This window comes from Macaca mulatta, chromosome 1, assembly GCF_049350105.2.
Source record: "Macaca mulatta isolate MMU2019108-1 chromosome 1, T2T-MMU8v2.0, whole genome shotgun sequence".
Classification (NCBI taxonomy): domain Eukaryota; kingdom Metazoa; phylum Chordata; class Mammalia; order Primates; family Cercopithecidae; genus Macaca; species Macaca mulatta.
Genome location: NC_133406.1, coordinates 154,725,150 through 154,745,229, shown reverse-complemented (window position 1 = coordinate 154,745,229; position 20,080 = coordinate 154,725,150). Strand labels below are relative to the sequence as shown.

At 37.2% G+C, this 20,080-nt stretch overlaps 1 protein-coding gene across 5 annotated transcripts in view; it reads right to left on the bottom strand.

Annotated features, from left to right (window-relative positions):
* COL24A1 (collagen type XXIV alpha 1 chain) overlaps positions 1 to 20,080 on the bottom strand; it is a 398,071-nt gene that overhangs the window by 107,100 nt on the left and 270,891 nt on the right. For all 5 annotated transcript variants that reach the window (XM_077987934.1, XM_001109249.5, XM_015144267.3 and 2 more), the window contains 5 exons: positions 18,819 to 18,872; positions 16,945 to 16,998; positions 16,327 to 16,380; positions 14,954 to 15,007; positions 14,686 to 14,793 (listed from right to left, as the gene is read on the bottom strand). In XM_077987934.1, the coding sequence (XP_077844060.1) occupies positions 14,686 to 14,793; positions 14,954 to 15,007; positions 16,327 to 16,380; positions 16,945 to 16,998; positions 18,819 to 18,872 (324 nt within the window). The remainder of the gene's footprint in view (positions 1 to 14,685; positions 14,794 to 14,953; positions 15,008 to 16,326; positions 16,381 to 16,944; positions 16,999 to 18,818; positions 18,873 to 20,080) is intronic.

Here is a 20,080-nt window from a genome sequence, read left to right as displayed (position 1 = left end):
CGAGTTACTGGAAGTACAGATGCATGCCACAGTAACCACAGTTATTATGGTTTTTTTTTTTCTGTCTAACTTTTATTTTAGGTTCAAGGGGCACATTTGCAGGTTTGTTATGTGGGTAAATTATGTGTTACATGGATTTGGTATACAGATAATTTTGTTACCTAGGTAATCAGCACAATACCCGATAAGCAGTTTTTCAATCCTCACCCTCCTCCCACCCTTCACTCTCAAGCAGGCCCTGATGTTAATTGCTCCCTTCTTTGTGTCCATGTGTATTCAAGGTTTAGCTCCAACTTATGGAGAACATGTGGTATTTGGTTTTCTGTTCCCACATTAATTTGCTTAGGATAATGGCCTCTAGCTGCATCCATGTTGCTGTTAAGGACATGATCTTGTTCTTTTTCTGTGGCTGCATAGGATTCCATGATGTATACATACCACATTTTTTTTTAAGCCAGTCCACTGTTGATGGAGATCTAGGTTGATTCCACGTCTTTGCTATTGTGAATGGCGCTGCTCTGAAGATAAATGTGCATGCATCTTTATGGTAGAACAGTTTATATTCCTTTGGGTATATACGCAGTAATGGGATTGCTGGGTCGAATGGTAGTTCTTTTTAAGTTCTTTGAGAAATCTCCAGACTATTTTCCACAGTAGCTGAGCTAATTTACATTCCCACTAGCTGTGTATAAGTGTTCGCTTTTCTCTGAAACTTCACCAGCATCTGTTATTTTTTGACTTTTTAATAACAGCCATTCTGACTGGTATAAGATGGTATCTCATTGTGGTTTTGATTTGCATTTCCCTAATGATTAGTGACATTGAGCATTTTTTCATATACTTGATGGCCACATGTATGTCTCTTTTGAGAAGTGTATGTTCAAGTCCTTTACCCATTTTTAATGGGGTTGTTCATTTTTTGCTTATTGATTTAAGTTCTTTACAGATTCTGGATATTAGACCTTTGTTGGATGCATAATTTGCAAATATTTTCTCCTGTCCTTAGGTTGCCTGTTTACTCTTTTGACAGTTTCTTTTGCTGTGCAGAAACTCTTTAGTTTAATTAGGTTCACCTGTCAAGTTTTGTTTTTGATGCAATTGCTTTTGGAATCTTTGTCATGAAGTCTTTGCAAGGGCTGATGTCCAGAATACTATTCCCTAGGTTCTCTTCTAAGGTTTTTATAGTTTTGGGTTTTACATTTCAGTATTTAATCCATCTTAAATTGATTTCTGCATATGGTAAAAGGTAGGGGTCCAGTTTCAATCTTCTGCATACGCCTAGCCAGTTATCCCAGCACCATCTACTGAATAGGGTAAACTTTCCCCATTGCTTGTTATTATCAGCTTTGTCAAAGATCAGATAGTTGTAGTTGTGTGGCTTTATTTCTGGGTTCTCTAATCTGTTTCATTGGTCTGTGTAACTGTTTTTGTACCAGCACAATGCTGTTTTAGTTACTTGTAGTATAGTTTGAAGTCAGGTAGTAGGATGCCTCCAGCCTTATTCTTTTTGCTTAGGATTGCTTTGGCTATTTGGGCTCTTTTTTGGTTCCATAAGAATTTCAGAATGGCTTTTGCTAATGCTGTGAAAAATGTTCTTGGTAATCTGATAGGACTGGCATTGAGTCTTTAAATTGCTTTTGAGAAGTATGGCCATTTAAACAATATTGATTCTTCCTATCCATGAGCATAGAATGTTTTTACATTTGTTGTGTTGTCTCTGATTTCTTTCAGCAGTTTCTTGTAATTCTAATTGTAGAGATCTTTCACCTTCCTGGTTACTGCACTCCTAGGTTTTGTTTTGTTTTGTTTTGTTTTTTTTGAGACAAAGTCTCACTCTGTCACCAGGCTGGAGTGCAGTGGTGCGATCATGGCTCACTGCAACCTCCATCCGCTGGGTTCAAGCGATTCTCCTGCCTCAGCCTCCTGAGTAGCTAGGACTACAGATGTGCACCATCACACTCAGCTAATTTTTGTATTTTTAGTAGAGAAGGGGTTTCACCATGTTGGCCAGGATGGTCTTGATCTCTCAACCTTGTGATCCACCTGCCTTGGCCTCCCAAATATTCCTAGGTATTTTATTCTTTTTGTGGCTATTATGAGTGGCATTAAATTCTTGATTTGTTTCTCAGATGGGATGTTATTGGTGTATAGAAATGCTATTAATTTTTGTACATTGATTTTGTATTCTGAAACTTTGCTGAAGTTGTTTATCAGATCTAGAAGCCTTTGAGCAGAGACTATGGGGTTTTCTAGGTGTAGAATCATATAATCTGCAAAGAGTTTGACTTCCTCTTCTCCTATTTGGATGCCTTTTATTTCTTTCTCTTGTCTGATTGCTCTGACTGAGAGTTCCAGTACTATATTAAGTAGGAGTGGTGAGAGTTCCATCTCTCAAGGGGAATGTTTCCAGCTTTTGCCTATTAGGTATAACATTGGCTGTAGCTTTGTCATAGATGACAGTTATTATTTTGAGGTATGTACTTTCAATGTCAAGTTTGTTGAGGGTTAACATGAAGGCATGTTGAATTTTACTGAAAGCTTTTTCTGCACCTATTGAGATGATTGCATGTTTTTTGTTTTTAGTTCTATTTATGTGATGAATCACATTTGTTAATTTGCATATGTTGAACCAATCTTGCATCCCAGGAATAAAGCCTACTTGATCGTGATGGATAAGCTATTTGATGTGCTGTTAAATTCAGTTTGCTAGTATTTTGTTACAGATTTTTGCATCTATGTTCAACAGGGATATTGACCTGAAGTCTTCTCTTTTTGTTGTACAGCAGAATGATGCTGGCCTCATATAATGAATAAGGGAGGAATTCCTACTACTCAATTTTTTGGAATGGTTTCAGTAGGATTGGTACCAGCTCTTCTTTATATCTCTGGTAGAATAACGCTGTCAATCTGATCCTAGGCTTTTTCTGGTTGGTAGGTTTCTAAATTACTGATTCAATTTCAGAACTCATTATTGGTCTGTTCGGGGTTTCAGTTTCTTCCTGGTTCAGTCTGTTTCCAGGAATTTATGTATGTTTCCAGGAATTTATGAATTTCTTCTAGGTTTTCTGGTTCGTGTGCAGAGAGGTGTTCGTAACAGTCTCTGAGGTTTTTTGTATTTCTGTGGTATTGATGGTAACATCCCCTTTGTCATTTCTGAATGTGTTTATTTGGATCATCTCCCTGTTTTTCTTTATTAGTCTAGCTAGTGGTCTGTAAATCTTATTTATTCTTTCAATAAATGAAGTTTTGGTTTTGTTGATCTTTTGTATGTTTTTCAATAAATGAAGTTTTGGTTTTGTTGATCTTTTGTATGCTTTATTCTCATCTCCATTTTGTTCAGTTCAGCTCTGATTTTGGTTATTTCAGCTTTTGGGTTGTTTTGCTCCTGTTTTTCTAGTTCCTCTAGGTGCGATGTTATGCTGTTAATCAGATATTTTTCTAACTTTTTAATGTAGGTATTTAGTGCTATAAACTTTCCTCTTAACACTGCTTTAGCTGTATCCCAGAGATTTTTGTATATTGTATCACGGTTTTCATTAGTTTCAAAGAATTTCTTGATTTCTGCTTTAATTTCATTGTTTACCCAAATGTCTTTCAGGAGCAGACTGATTAATTTCCATTTAATGGTATGGTTTTGAGAGATCTGTATTCTAATGATTCCTAAATTATATCACCTGTTCTCACTCCATCACTGACCTTCTGATTACCCTACCTAATGATAGCTCTTTGCATTTCTATTTGGTGTCTTAAACTTTATGCACCCAAAGCCAAAGTCTCAAAATCCCTCCTGCTAATCCTAAACTGCTTTCCTCCTACTCTTCCCCACCTCCACTGTAATGAGGCAAAATTTGAAAATTAGTAAAATGGTTTTCTTTCTTGCCTCTTTGAATATGAGGACTTTGCCTGTTCAGCCTCAGGTGTCTGTATGCCCAAAGGCTGAATGCCTTAAAATAATATTTTTCTATTTTCCTTGTTTCCAACTTTTAACATTTCACAAGTTGAGTCTGGAGCACCTAGCACACAAAGGTGTCCTGTGATAGAAAAGACACTTTCCATGTATTACCATAAGGCTTTTACTAGATGTTAGAAGGATGAGAATATAACACAGGGGAAGTAAAGATAAGCACAGAGGTTTTGTTTGTTTGTTTTGGCTCCAGGAGAATGTGGGAAGGCAAAGGAGGAGAGAGAGACATATTTTCCCTTTTCTGAGTTTTGTCAGAGAGAGATCTTTGTTCCCGACTACTCATTTGGAATTTGGAAAGGTATCTTCTGTAGATATCACCTGGTGTGTAGCCCCATCAATATGGTTACTCAACAAAGTCAAAATGAGGAAGACCATATGGTTACATTTTCCTGAGCTACTCTTCGATTCCTATATGATGTAGATGGCAACTCAGAAACAGCTGGGAAGTTCGTGGCAGGAACAGAGTGATCACTACTCTAGGAATATATAGCTCTACAATAAGGGCTGAAGAGCAGGTTTCCTTGGCTAGTACTGAATAAGGACCACAGCAGACCTCAGAGACATCTATAGAAATTAGTGGGACCTGATGTGAGACCAGTTCAGCAAGGGAATCCTCTTCTCCAAAAAAAAAAAAAAAGAAGAAAGAAAGAAAGAAAGAAAATTACTAGACACAAACATCATCACCAGAAACCATCAGGATAGGCAGTGAGGGAAGATTACCCTGTCCCAATTAGCATGAATAACAACTGCATCAATATCCAAGGCATCCTCATCCTTGCCATCACAAGACACATAGACTCAATGTTGGAAAGGAGTAAAAGAGAGAGGTCAAGGACTCAAGTCTGAGCACCTGAAGAAATTACTACTTTATATGATTAGATTAAGTTTAAGCATTCAACTGAATCGGATTTTAAATTTTCTCTTTGCCTGCTGCCATCTGTCCCCCCAACCCCACTGCATTCCACTAATCAGTAAGTAGCAGCTTCTGAGAAAAAGCAGATGAGCCAGAAATAAATTAATTACATATTTGCATATCTCTAAGTACAAATTTGTTGCTCTGTTACACATTTAATGGCATGATCATCCATTCAGTTGCTCAGGCTAAAATCTAGGGTTTATTATTTATTACTTTATCCCATCTTCTCAACATCTAAACCAGGAGCAAATTCAGTCAGCTATGCCTCTAAAATATGTTTTGAATCTGATCATTATTCACTATCACTGTGTTTTCTCAATCCAAGCCACCATCATTTTTCATCTAGACTACTGCCAAAGTTTTATAAGTGGTTTGGTCTACTTTTAACCCCATAGTCCACTTCTTCACAATAGCCCACATAATCACTAACAATTTTAATCATACCCTTCTCTCTGTTCAAAACCTTCCACATGACTGTCCATTGCAATGAGAATAATCACTAAACCTCCTATCATGGTCTATAATACTCTATGATCTGACTCCTACCATTTCTCTGACATCATGTTTTCCAATTATTTACTATAATCTAGACACAGGGCTCTTTCCCATTTTTTTCTTTCCTTTTTTAAAAAATAGATCAAGACCCCTTCTGCCTTAGGGCCTTTGCATTAGATATTCCCTCTATTTAGAAATCTCTTTTCCTCAGATAATCACATAGGTGGCTTTCTCTATGCTTAGGTGCCTGTCTCAATGCAGCCTCAGGTAGTACTTCTGTGATCATGCCAAATAGGTAACCCCTTTACCTAGTCACTCCACATCCCAGTAACATATTTTCTCCCTTCCTTCCTTCCTTCCCTCCCTCCTTCCTTCCTTCCTTCCTTTCCTCCCTCCCTCCCTCTCTTTCTCCCTCCCCCCCTCACTCCCTCTCTCCCTCCCTCCTTCCCTTCCCTTCTTCCCTCCCTCCTTCTCTTCCCTTCTTTCCCTTTTCTCTCTATCTTTTCCTTCCTTCCTTCCTTTCCTCCCTCCCTCCCTCTCTTCCTCCCTCCCCCCCTCATTCCCTCTCTCCCTCCCTCCTTTCCTTCCCTTCTTCCCTCCTTCCTTCCCTTCCCTTCTTCCCTCCCTCCTTCTCTTCCCTTCTTTCCCTTTTCTCTCTATCTTTTCCTTCCTTCCTTCCTTCCCTCCCTCCCTCTTTTCTTCCTTTCCTTTCCTTTCCTTTTCCTTCCTTCCTTCCTTCCTTCCTTCCTTCCTTCCTTCCTTCCTTCCTTCCTTCCTTCCTTCCTTCCTTTCTCTTTCTTTCTCTTTTTTCTTTTCTTTCTTTTTGACGGTCTTGCTCTGTCACTAGGCTGGAGTGCAGTGGCATGATCATGGCTCACTGCAGCCCTGACCTCCCAGCAATCTCAAGCAGATGCTCCCACCCCAGCCTCTAAAGTAGCTGGGACCACAGGTGTAAGCCACCACACCCAGCAAACTTTTAAATTTTTTTGGTAGAGATGGGGGTTTCTTTATGTTGCCCAGGCTGGTCTTGAACTCCAGGGCTCAAGTGATCCTCCCATCTCAGCCTCCCAAAGTGCCAGGTTTATAGGCATGAATCACTGCACTCAATCTTTATTTCCTTCACAGCACTTATCACTACCAGAATTATCACTCATGTTCACATTGTCTTCCCACATTAGAATACAAATTCCTATAAATTTCATGACAGCATGAACCTTGTCTGTTTTGTTCACTGCTGTAACATTAACATTTATAACTGTGTCTGGCTTAATAAATATTTAATGAATCAATAAATGAGTGACAGAATGTATGACCAAAGTTGAAAATAATTAGCCCTAATCAGACAGTAAGTTAGTCTATTACGTATTCACTTGTAAGAAAATAATATTTTAAAGAACATGCATTAAATGTCGAAAGTAAAACCAAGGTTTGTGAGTAAAAGGCAAAGTATAGTGAGAGATTTTAATAATATTTTTCAGCTTCTAGGGAACAGAACATATGAATCTATTAGGAAATGTTTGCACAGTAAACTTCTGCACATATTTAAAAAACCCATTATGTATGAGAAAAGGGGTTGCCTTTTTCTATATGGTATTTTCTTGTTGTTATAATCAGAAAGAACCCCCTGGTTATTTGTTCAGTATTTTTCTCTTCAAGGATATGTTGTTGTTTTATTTTTTTAGGAGGAAGTGTAAATTTCCACTGCTAGTAGGCTAGTTTATTTTAGTGCTTTTCCTGAAATGTGTAAATAATATTTTGCTCCAAAATGTTGGCTTTTAAAAGTTAACATTGCCCACTGCAACCCATTTGTGTATCCAGAGGTTTCCAGGGCATATAGGAAAAATAGCAACTTTTGTTTTACAATGTGCATGCTAAAATGGATTTATTCAATAATTACAGAAAGAAGAATGCTATTTTTTTGATGTGTGCCTACAGTCCCAGCTATCTGGGAGGCTGAGGCAGGAGAATTCCTTGGGCCCAGGAGTTTACGTCTAGCCTGGGCAACATAGGAAGACCTCATCTTTTTAAAAATGCTATTTTATACAATTTATATATGTCATTTATCTATGTCATGTTGATTGAGAATAGTCAGCTTGATGTTGCTTACTAATAAAATAGAGGAACCAGTTGGGATTCCCTATTTTAGACTTTGCGAAAGTAGCTGTTTTATCTCAGAAGTATCACTTCAAATCTATTTTTTAAAACAGACTTATTGAGGAATAATTCACATTTACATATGTGGCAGTCACGATATGTATATATTCATACATGATATCCACATATCATGTATATGAATTATGTGCCCATTTAATGTGTACAATTCGACGATTTTTAGTATATTCACATAGTTGAACAACCATCACCAAAATCAATTTTAGAACATTTTCCTCACTCCCCCCCAAAATCTCATTATCATAAGAAGTCACTCCCCATTTCTTTCTAACCCCTCTAGCCCTAGGCAACCACTAACTTTCTGTATGTATAGATTTGCCTATTTATGATATTTCCTATAAAAGTACAATATGTGGGCTGGGTGCAGTGGCTCACACCTGTAATCCCAGCTCTTTGGGAGGCAGAGAGATCGAGACCAACCTGGCTAACACGGTGAAACCTGGTCTCTACTAAAAATACAAAAAATTATCCGGGCATGGTGGTGGGTACCTGTAGTTCCAGCTACTCTGGAGGCTGAGGCAGGAGAATGGTGTGAACCCGGGAGGTGGAGCTTGCAGTGAGCCGAGATCGTGCCACTGCACTGTGGCCTGGGCGACAGAGCAAGACTCCGTCTCAAAAAAAAAAAAAAAAAAAAAAAAAAAAGTACAATATGTGGTTTCTAGTGAATTGTTTCTTTCATTTAGCATAATGTTTTCAAGGTTCATCTATGTACCATGTACTAGTACACCATTTCTTTTTATTGTCAAACAATATTTCACATGTTATTTATTAATTCATCAGGTGATGCCCATTTGGGTTGTTTCTACTTTTTGGCTCTTGAGAATCATGTGCTGTGAAAATTCATGTACAAGTTTTTGTTTAAACGCAATTCTCTTGGACATATATACCTAGAAGTGGAATTGCTGGGTCATATGTTAAGTTCACGTTTAACATTTTGCAGAACTGACAAAGTGGTTTACAAAGAAACTGCAGATTTTATATCTCATCAGCAATGTATAATGATTCCAATTTCTCTATATCCTCATTAACACTAACCATCCTAGTAGGTATGAAGTGGTATCTCACTGTGGTTTTTATTTGCATTTTCCTGATATTTGTAATGATATTGAGCATCTTTTCATGTACTTATTAGCCATTTGTATATCTTCTTTGGAGATATTTAAGTCTGTCCATTTTTCATTTATGTTAATTATCTTATTATCATATTGTTAATATATTCTGGATATGAGTCCCTTATCATATATGATTTTCAAATATTTTCTCCCATTATGTGGGTTGACATTTTACTTTCCTGATTGTGTCCTATGAACCAAAAAGCTTTTAATTTTAATGAAGTCCAATTTATCATGAAGACATACTCCTATGTTTTCTTCTAAGACTTTTACAGTTTTAGCTCTTACATTTAGGTCTGTGACTCATTTTGAGTTCATTTTTTTTGTAGCATAAGAAAGGGTTCAACTTTATTCTTTTGCATGTGGTTATCCAGTTGTTCCAGCACTATTTGGTGAAAAGACCATTCTTTCTCTCATTGAATTGTCTTGGCATATGATGTGCTTTTCTAAATGAAATTTATTTTGTTCTTTTCCTGTAATTTGTTTCATTTCTTGAGATAGCCAATAACACTAACCACACTTTGAATAAAACCCGAATTTCTTATCATAGCTTAAAAAGTCCTTCATGATCTACTTCCTACCTATTTCTTCAAGCTCATCTCAAACAACTTTTCACTATTTATTATGCTGCAGCTGTAATAGCTTCCTTTCAGTTTCCTAAAAATACTTAGCTCATTCTCACCTCTATATCTCGGCCCTTGCTTCTTCATCTGTCTTGAAGGATCTTCCCACAGTTCTTTCCATGATGGGTTCCTTTTTATTCTTCATGTCTCAATATAACTGTCCCCTATTCAGAGAAGCCTTCTCTCACTACCCTAGCTGAAATATGTTCTCTATCTTTAACTAGTTGACTTTTCTACCCATCATCAGTTATTCTCTTTCATTACTATGTTTATTTCCATTATTGTATTATCACAGTCTGCAGTGATCTTTTAATCTGTCAGTCTTCTTCATCAGATTATAACATTTGAGGATTAGGAAACTTGGTAGTCTTGTTCCCCACTGTATCCCTAATGTTTAGTAGAGTTCTTGGCTTACAGAAGGTACTCAAAAACCTCACTGAATTCATAAATGAACAAAAATATTTTATAGAATCACAGTCTGTAAGGCTGAATAAAAGTTTAGAAAATCTAAGACCATGCAATTTTTAAAGCCTTAGAACCTTTACTTCCTAGAAAATCTATGTTAAAAATCTATGTTAAAAAAACATACAAGGATCTTTCCTGATAGATACAGGAATAGAAAAAAATGGGGCCCTGCTAACTTAGTATCCCTCCTGACACAACCATCTTGGGAAGTTCTGCATAGCTCCAACCCCTTTATTTTGTGTCATGTGTGAACATATAAATTAAAGAATGACTCACTCAACAATGTACAGCTCTTTAGTGGGAGATCAGGGACACAGTGGTCAGTGCAGGGCTTGCTATTTGTGTTGCTTTATGATGAAACTGTTCAGAATAAACAAGCCTAACACCAGAGTCACAGAAACCATTCTGAAGATAAAGATTTAGATAATCATTTACTCCATAATGCCACTTACTGCCATTGACCCTAAATTCCCAACTGATTGTTTCCAAGGAAACTTAGAATCAAGAAACACGTATATCTTATCGTTCTTTTCTTTTTTTTTTTTTTGAGACGGAGTCTGGCTCTGTCGCCCAGGCTGGAGTGCAGTGGCCAGATCTCAGCTCACTGCAAGCTCCGCCTCCTGGGTTTAAGCCATTCTCCTTTATCGTTCTTTTCTAACTATTGATATTCTTCTCATCTTTATGACTTCACTTTTAAGATCTTATTTAAAAAACTTATTTGAGAAGGTCACTTTATTTCATTTTATCTTCCCTTAAGATATTCACCTCTACCTATTATCATACCACCTTAAACAGGTAGTAAAAACCACATTTCAATAAATCCAACCAAATTTTCTCCTAAACATATGAAACAGGACAATTTCATTTTAATACACCCAACTTTGGAGTTGATAGTTGCATGTCTGCTCAGATCTTAGATAACACAGTGGTAGATTTTTTAGCATAGATAACAGACCATAAGTCTGGCAGATGTTTCTTTTCAGATGCTTCTTTTCAGATGCTTCCCAATTCTTTTCTCATGCAGAGTTATGCATTTAGGCAACTGAACATTTTAGCACAAGATTCAAGCGTAAAATATACAATTTTTTTTTTCTGTTTAAAGAAATCTAACTCCTGGATTTGGAATTCGTTACTGATGCTTCTCTTGCTTTATTTTTTCAATCCAGATCTCATTCTTCAATCTTCTAGGAAGTAAGGAGATCTTTTCTTTTCTTGAAAAAAAAAGTTTTATTTCTTTCTCTTACTCTCTTTCTTATTTATTTTGTAAGAATCCAAGGTAGCATCTTTGTGACACTGCCTAAGGAAGAATTTTTAAAGTGCAAAAATAAATCCGGCATTAGGCTGTCTGATTAAGCAATAGTTCCTTGGATCGCAAAATTCTTTTGAAAAAATATGCCATGGTATTTTTATTGAGTTTATAAGCTGAAAGCCATTTAAAATTCCAAGGAGAACAACAAAAAGAATAAAAAAACACACATGTGGTGTTACTAAAAAAAGGCACCAAAGATGTGTACTAGGCATGATTTTTCCTGGGAAAAATTATGAAGCAGATGAAATCTGTGTTTATCATTTTTCCATGACTTGTTTTGAGTACCTTTTCCATCTCTGCTCCACTCGTCACTAACTGTCATACTGTATCATTCCTCTTTGGGATTCCTTGCTGTGTTATTCTATGGTATATGTTTAGACCTTCCCTTTTCTTAATTCTGTTTTTCCCCTCCCTACAAACACTTAGGATTCTGCTAGAGAACTATGCTAGTTGAGTTTTTAAAAATACATGCTTAGGGACATGGATGCAGCTGGAAACCATCATTCTTAGCAAACTATCACAAGAACAGAAAAGCAAACACCGCATGTTCTCACTCATAGGTGGGAACTGAACAATAAGATCACTTGGACTCAGGAAGGGGAACATCACATACAGGGGCCTATCATGGGGAGGGGGTAGGGGGGAGGGATTGCATTGGGAGTTATACCTGATGTAAATGACGAGTTGATGGGTGCAGCACACCAACATGGCACAAGTATACATATGTAACAAACCTGCACGTTATGCACATGTACCCTACAACTTAAAGTATAATAATAATAAATAAATTAAAAAAAATAAAAATAAAAAAATAAAAATACATGCTAAAATATGAATAACTGTTGATGGCTTTTCCAACCTAAAAACAAATTTGACAAGAATTATCAGGAAGATAATCACACTTTCTTGGCATTTGTTACTTGGCTTCTCTGTGGGTACAGGCGTGATGCTAATGGAAGAGGGATGAGTCCTTTAACAAATATGAAAATTATTAAGAACTCTAGAGAGGAAAAATATGGGGCCAAAGCTGGTTAACCTATGGGTAAGCAAGGCTTAGAGACACAAATCCAGAAAATAAAGAAAGTTCTTCAATGGCTGGGTGTAGCGGCTCACGCCTGTAACTCTAGCACTTTGGGAGGCCAAAGTGGGAGGATCACTTGAGTTCAGGAGTTTGAGACCAGCCTGGCCAACATGGTGAAACTCCGTTTCTTATAAAAATACAAAAATTAGGTGGGCATGATGGTGGGTGCTTGTACTCCCAGCTACTCGGGAGATTGAGGCAGGAGAATTGCTTGAACCCGGGAGGGAGAGGTTGAAGTGAGCCAAAATCGTGCCACTGAACTTCTGGGTGACAGAGTGAGACTCTGTCTAAAGGAAAAGATTCTTTATTAATAATTTCTTTAGTGATTTCTTTATTCTTTAGTAAATAAATAAAGCAGTGCCATCTGCTATGTTACCTTGTACAAATCTCTTAGCTTTTTCTAAGTTTTTTTCCCAGTTGTAAAATAGGAAATAATAACATCTATAGGTTATTGGGAGGATTCTATGACAGTATATAAGTGAAATTACATTGTTTAACGTTTGGACTAATGATGTCTAAGATAATTTTGGGGGCTGGGTGCGGTGGCTCACACCTGTATTCCCAGCACTTTGGGAGGCCGAGGCTGGTGGATCAGTTGAGGTCAGGAGTTTAAGACCAGCCTGACCCACATGGTAAAACCCCGTCTCTACTAAAAATATAAAAATTAGCCCGTCATGGTGGTGCATGCCTGTAGTCTCAGCTAATCTGGAGGCAGACGTAAGAGAATCTCTTGAACCCGGGAGGCGGAGGTTGCAGTGAGCCTAGATTGTGCCATTGAACTCCAGCCTGGGTGACAGAGTGAGACTCCATCTCATAAATAAATAAACAAATAAATAATTTTGGGGATTCCTAAGTACTTTGTATTTGCTGTGGTGGAACACCCATCACAGTTCTTCAGGACTGAGAGCAGGACAGAGAAGAAATGGGCACTTTATTACTATTGTAAAACTGAAGAGAAAAATGTTGCCATTTGCCAGTGCTCAAAAATATCTGATACTTCCGGTTTATCTTCATTCGTCAAATGTTATTTTGAAATATGCCATTATTTGGGGGTAGATGTACTATAATATTATTTTAATTGCTGCTAAAGGAATTATAGTCATTGATAAAAACGAATGGTGAGACAGCTAGCTTGTGTTTCATTTATGATATTTGTTGTTTTCTTCCAGATAGAGCTTTCCTCTTAGTCCTGCAAACCTAACTGAACTGATTGGGGCAGGGCCCATTCAATGATCTGCAGGTTAGAAACCAGAGGAAAAGAGAAGGACAGAAAAAAAGTTGAAAATTATAAACTCTGTAAACCATTACTTTGTCTTCCAGTCTGCCTGCATGATCAGTTTACTCATAATTAGTTCCTCAGTCTTTACTGAGCTCCCATGTGGAAATACTGGAGCACAGAAGCACTGTGGTTTATGGGAAGGAGTAAAGACAGAGCATCTGGTTTTGAAGAGCTATGCTTTCTCTTGGGGAAGAGACCCACATGCTTAAATGTTGCAATCTTTAAAAGGCAGAATAAAACTGCCAGAGTACAGAAGAAAGAGAAACCATTTTCTGGTAGGGTCAAAAGGGATGACTCCCAAGATAGGAAAATACCTCTGAAGGCAAGAACATTTAGAGAAGTAAAGACAATAACTCTGAGGAGAACCCATGTTTAAAGATATGAGACAAGAAAAAGGGAACAGTAAAATGAAACAATAGAATGACCAGATAGGCTATAATATGGAAGACTATAATAAATATAAATTAAGCATTTAAGCAAAAAGGATGCTATTCGCTCTCTCTCTCTCTTTTTTTAGATGGAATCTCCCTCTGTCTCCCAGGTTGGAGTGCAGTGACATGATCCTGGCTCATTGTAACCTCTGCCTCCCAGGTTCAAGCGATTCTCCTGCCTCAGCCTCCCGAGTAGCTGGAATTACAAGCATGCACCGTGGCGCCCATCTAATTTTTGTATTTTTAGTGGAGAAGGGGTTTCACCATGTTGGCCAGGCTGGTCTATTACTCCTAACCTCAGGTGATCCACCCACTTTGCCTTCCCAAAGTGCTGGGATTACAGGACTGACCATTATTCTTATTATTTGTTCACATCTTCCATTTGTCTTGAGGTGAGATAATTTGTTCAATATGATGTTTAGAACTTCCCTTGAAGTAATAACAAAATTTATTATAACAAATAAGTAATAACAAATGGTTGCAAAGAATTTCTTGTTTCATCCTGGAGCTGGGATATTACTCTACAACAATAATGTCCGTTATAGGAATATAGATCCAAAATATTTAATCAAACTAAGTTCAAGACAACATAAAACATTCCTTTATAAATGCCTTATGACAGAAGTTACATGGCTTATGGGCAAAGCATCTTTCCTCTTTGGATCTTAGGAGGGCTGATAATCAGTTCTTGACTTGTCCTTCTCTCAAGCCACAGTTCCACATATACAATTACCCACTGGATATATAAGGAGGTCAGAGCATGTGTAGGTGTGTGCATGTGTACACATACAGGCAGTGAATTCACTTAGTATTTGAAAGTGAACCCAGCAGTACTTACCGGAAGGCCCATTTGGCCTGATCTACCCAAGGGCCCTATAATTCCTGGTAAGCCCATGTCTCCTTTTTCTCCATCCTCTCCAGGAAGTCCCCTTCCTCCTGAAGCTCCCTGTAATGCAATAAAAAACTTTTTTTATAAAAGAATACAGTGAAATAATTATGCCAACAAAAAGCAGGTTTTTGTTTGCCACACAAAAATAATGATGTCTAATATTTTAAAGATTTTACAAAGCATCTATTTTATATATAATGTTAAAAGTATAATTTACCTTTAACCCATCTTTTCCTTGGAGACCTTCTTCTCCAGGAGCTCCTGGTTCACCCTATTTTGTAGCAGAAACAGTACGATTGAATTTTTTTTTGCTATATCATTTATCTTATTTTATTTTTAGCCCACAGCATATATGGAAAATAACAAATTTGTGTTCACTTATTTCTATTACTTTATCTCTAAAGAGGATTTGACAGTATAATGAGCATGATTTAATTTGCCTTGAATAGCTCTGAAGATGCTTTCATGATTCAGAGTGTCATAAATTCAAATATAAGATGATCCCAGAATATTAGTAAATTTTAGATAATTAAAGTAATATACATCCATTTGGTAGCTCTAGAATTTTATACAGCTAGACTTGTGTTTTTGAGTTCAAGAAATGTAAATACTGCATCTCATAAAATTATAGTGCTTTGCTATATTGAATTTACATGGGTTAATATAATTTGATTCAGTTATGACCACTCTACCAGATTTTTAGAGTTTCCACATTTTCTCCCTTTCAATAGAGAGGTAAAGATTAAGGCTCTGGTACATTACTTAGTTGTCTTTTAGATATGGAACTTGCAGAAATGTAGAGCCATACTTTACAAAGCTATTAAAGTAGGACTGGCTTTCTTGATACTGAAATTATTTAAAAGTAAATTAATTAGTGCATCTTTATCGTTGCTCCATCTTTTCTATCACTGACATTTCTATTATCCTCACTTCTCATTCACCCCGCTCCACACAAAAAAGGGAATGTAAAAAGAAAGAAGCCAGATACAAAATATATCTCCCTACTTTGCCTTTTAGTGAACAAATGTCTCTTAAAATTATCTTGGGCACTATTATCTTAGGAAACAACTCCTTACCACAGCTCAGAATAAAGGCTATCTATATTAGGATAACTTCTCAAAGCTATCTAACTGCAACAATTTGCAATTATGGCCTTGCATCTTGTTAACCCTGCATGATCATAGGTTTGATTTTTTTAGAGCAAATTAAATCTATAAATTAGATTTCAATCTTTTATCTGTCTTGTTAGGTCACGAACTATTCTGAGAGTTGATCACTGGTACTTGTGAATTTCTTCTTAATGCTGACGTTAGTGACAATCACAGTGACTCCACGTTTTTGGTAAGGGTTCTACAAAGTATACCTGATTTTGAGAAAAGGACATACGAGGTTAAGACTCTAAATACTACTAAATTAGAATAGGGACAAAATTTGACACGCAGCTTTTGAAATTATGAAATAAAACCAAACATTTTCTATAATGTATCAGAAAGGTTTATTATCCTATTTTTTGAGTGTTTAGACTAGTAAGTTTTGAGTCTCTGAAAGAAGGGGGTTAGTGTATTAAAAGAGTTTCCAGTGGGCACTCACTCGCAAACCTGGTTCCCCAGGTTCTCCAACACTTCCTGCAGGTCCAACATCTCCCTGAGGAAACAAAGGGAAAGATTAAACTCTTTTCTACTAAGACTGCATGGCTAATTATGGAGGGCATGTCATAAGGCACGGTTCCCCAACGCCTGGGCCGTAGAGGGCACCTGTCCAAGGCCTGTTAGGAACTGCGCCGCACAACAGGAGGTGAACAGCTGGTGACACAGCATTACTGTCTGAGCTCCACCTCCTGACAGATCAGTGGCAGCATTAGATTCTCACAGAAGCATGAACTCTATTGTGAACTGTGCATTTGAGGGATCTGGGTTGCACAATCTTTATGAGAATCTAATGCCTGATGATCTAAGGTGGGACAGTTTCATCCTGAAACCATCCCCTGCTCCACTTCCATCTGTGGAAAAACTCTCTTCCATGAAACTGGTCCCTGGTGCCAGACAAATAGGTTGGGGACTGCTGTCATAAGGAATAGGAGTTCCAAATTTTTCTCTGGGGGCTTCCACCTTCTTTCAAGTTGGCAAATGTAGGGGATTCAATGGTAGCAAGTATAGGGGATTCAATGATGAAAGTTTAGAGACTCTCCACTATTTTTTAGAAGGTTACCTTTGCACCTGGTTCACCTTGCAGACCAGACTCTCCCTCAATGCCTGGAGGTCCCTACAAGAGAATAATTTGACACATTACAAAGGCAACAGCAATCTCATGAGAAGATGGTGGTAACACTGAACTCAAGGGTGAGATACCTGTGTCCAAAAGGGCATAATTGCTGTCCCTTTATCAACTTCATAGCATAAGTACAGATACTTTCTGACACCATTTAATAGTTCAAATGTAAAGACAACTTCATCTAAAATTAGGACTTTCAAGATCCATTTCTTCTAATCCTCTCTGTCATCCTTTAAACTTCATTCAAAGCGATTTGTTCTTCCTTTCCCTTTCTGTAGTGCCTTCAGGAATCTACTTACTTTAAAAATTCATTTTTCTTTGTTGGTTTCATAAAAATATCATGCAAATAAGAGATAAATTTATTCACATTATAGAAGACACAGACAGACAGACAGACAGACACACACACACACACACACACACACCTTCTTTTCCAGACTTCTTTCATGGTGGGTCCATTTTTGTTGGGAAGCTTTCAGTTTTCTTTACTTTGAGAACATACAAGTTCTTGCAACCTCTGGCTATTTCCAGGCCTAAAGTTCCTACTATTGCTGATGTTACAACTATTTTTGTCTCCAAGAACATTTACCTTATTTGTGAGCATGCTACGTGTGCCCCTCCCTTCCCTTTAGGGAGGAGAAGAGTTTTATTGGGGACACAGGTGAACAGGTCTGCAGAAATTAAGTCATGTAAACCATTATTTACCATGTTAAGAAATTGGCATTTTATCCTAAAGGCCATGAGAACTCTTGAAAAATTTAAAAGAAATGAATGATATAAGAAAGATAAACTGGCAACAAGTAGATGATGGAATTATAGGAGTTGGAGGAGACATGGCATGAGAGTGTAGGGGACAGTGCACTGGCAATAGGGATAAAGAGGAAAGGGTAGATTTAAGAAGAATGGGCAGGAGGAGGCCTATTCTAAAGGAAATGGTCACTGATTAGAGAGGATTAGGTAGAAGAAGGAGTCTAGGATGACTCTCTGTTTTGGGTTATTGGGTATAAGGGATATCTTTCATTGAGATGGGAATTAAACAGAGGAAGAACAGTGGGAAAGTAATGGATTTGGTTTAGATATTTTGAATTGTAGATGACTGTGGGATATCTAGGCGGATGTTTAAAAAGATAACAGGAAATCAATAATTGAATCTGAGGAGAGAGGTATAAAATACAGCTACCAAGTTGAGATCTATCAGAGTAAAATTGGTAATTACAGTCACTGTAATAACATGATCACTAAGCCAAGGAAGTAAAAGGGCAACTTCATGTCAAGACTCAGAAAGGCTAATGAGAAGGTGAAGTGGCAAATCAAGACAGAGCAGTTTCACAGCAGCCAAGGGAGCAGTTTCACAACAGCTAAATAAATCAAACATTAAATAAAATGTTTGATTTATTTAGTACTAAAGTTACAAACAATGGAAATAAAAGAATTGGATATTTATAACAAATTTGGCTTATAATTCCAAAATATATCCTAAATTGGGTAATGTCTCAGTATTCTCCTATACAGAGCATATAATATTTTAGAATGAAAGGTTTTCAAGTCAACTTTAAATCAGTGAAGGGAAAGCTCTATCTACTTTGTGTTCTGTCATCTCAATGAGGTAATTATTAGAGGAGAACTTCATATGTATAAAATTAGACATATAATAATCATCTCTGCTTTTAATGGAATTTTAGGCTTTTTTCTGAATATGAAACAATACTATGGAAGTATTCCTCATAATATATATCTAATTATTAATTTTACCCTAGAGCCTTACAAAAAGTAGAATATTTATGAACAAGAACAAGCCACGAAAAATTTACCTCAATGCCCATTTCTCCAGGAGGTCCAACATCACCTTGCAGTCCTCGCAGGCCCTATATTAAAATAAAATGTAAGATATGAGAATAAAAGTTTACTCTGGGTCAGTAAATGTATGCATCTGGATATGGGTTTTATAATAGAATACATATTTACATAATACATAATTATGTAAATACATAATACATAATTGTATAAATACATAATACATTTATCAACATATTACTTTACTCTGTATAGACAAAATTATATCTTTAGTTGATTCGTGTGTGTGTGTGTGTGTGTGCGCGCGCATGTGTTTTTGTTTCTTTTTTTTTTGAGACTGAGTTTCACTCTTGTTGCCCAGCTGGAGCGCAGTCTCCACTCACTGCAACCTCCGCCTCCCAGGGTCAAGCAATTCTCCTGCTTCAGCCTCTCAAGTAGCTGGGATTACAGGCAACTGCCACCACGCTCGGCTAATTTTCATATTTGTAGTAGAGATGGGGTTTCACTATGTTGGCCAGGCTGGTCACGAACTCCTGACCTCAGGTGATCCACCTGCCTCAGCCTCCCAAAGTGCTGGGATTACAGGCGTGAGCCACCGTGCCCAGCCTCACGTGTTTTTAAAATAAATTTACTAAGCTATGCTTGTATTACAAAGAAAAGAGTGGCATTCATTCTTTTATTCTCTAATTCACTCATTCATTCAATATTAAGCACCTCATAAGTATCATATATTGTGCTAAGCATTTTGACAAGGTATCTTATTTAATGTATGTGATAGTCATTCATCTACTTAAAATTCCTAGCAAATATGTGACAAAGAAATTTGCATCTTAAAGATGTAAATATATGATCTTTTTTTACTGATTGTGTAGTTTTACCCCTCAAGAATGTCATACAGTTGGAATCATACAGCATGTAACCTTTTCATACTGACTTCAACTTAGTAGTACGCATTTAAGTTTCCTTTGTAAATTTTTGTGGCTTGATAGCTCATTTATTTTTAATGCTGAATAATATTCCATTGTATGGGTATACCACAGTTTGTTTATCCATTTATTCATTGGACATTGTTTTAGTTAACTGAGGATTCTATAACAAAATAGTATACATTAATGGCTTATAAACCACAGAAATTTATTTCCCACAGTTCTGGAGGCTGGAAAGTCCAAGATAAAGGTGCTGGCAGATTCAGTGTCTGGTGAAGGCCCACTTTCTGCTTCATAGATGGTGCCTTCTAGTTGTGTCCTCACATGTTAGAAGGGGCAAGCTGGCTCTTGCA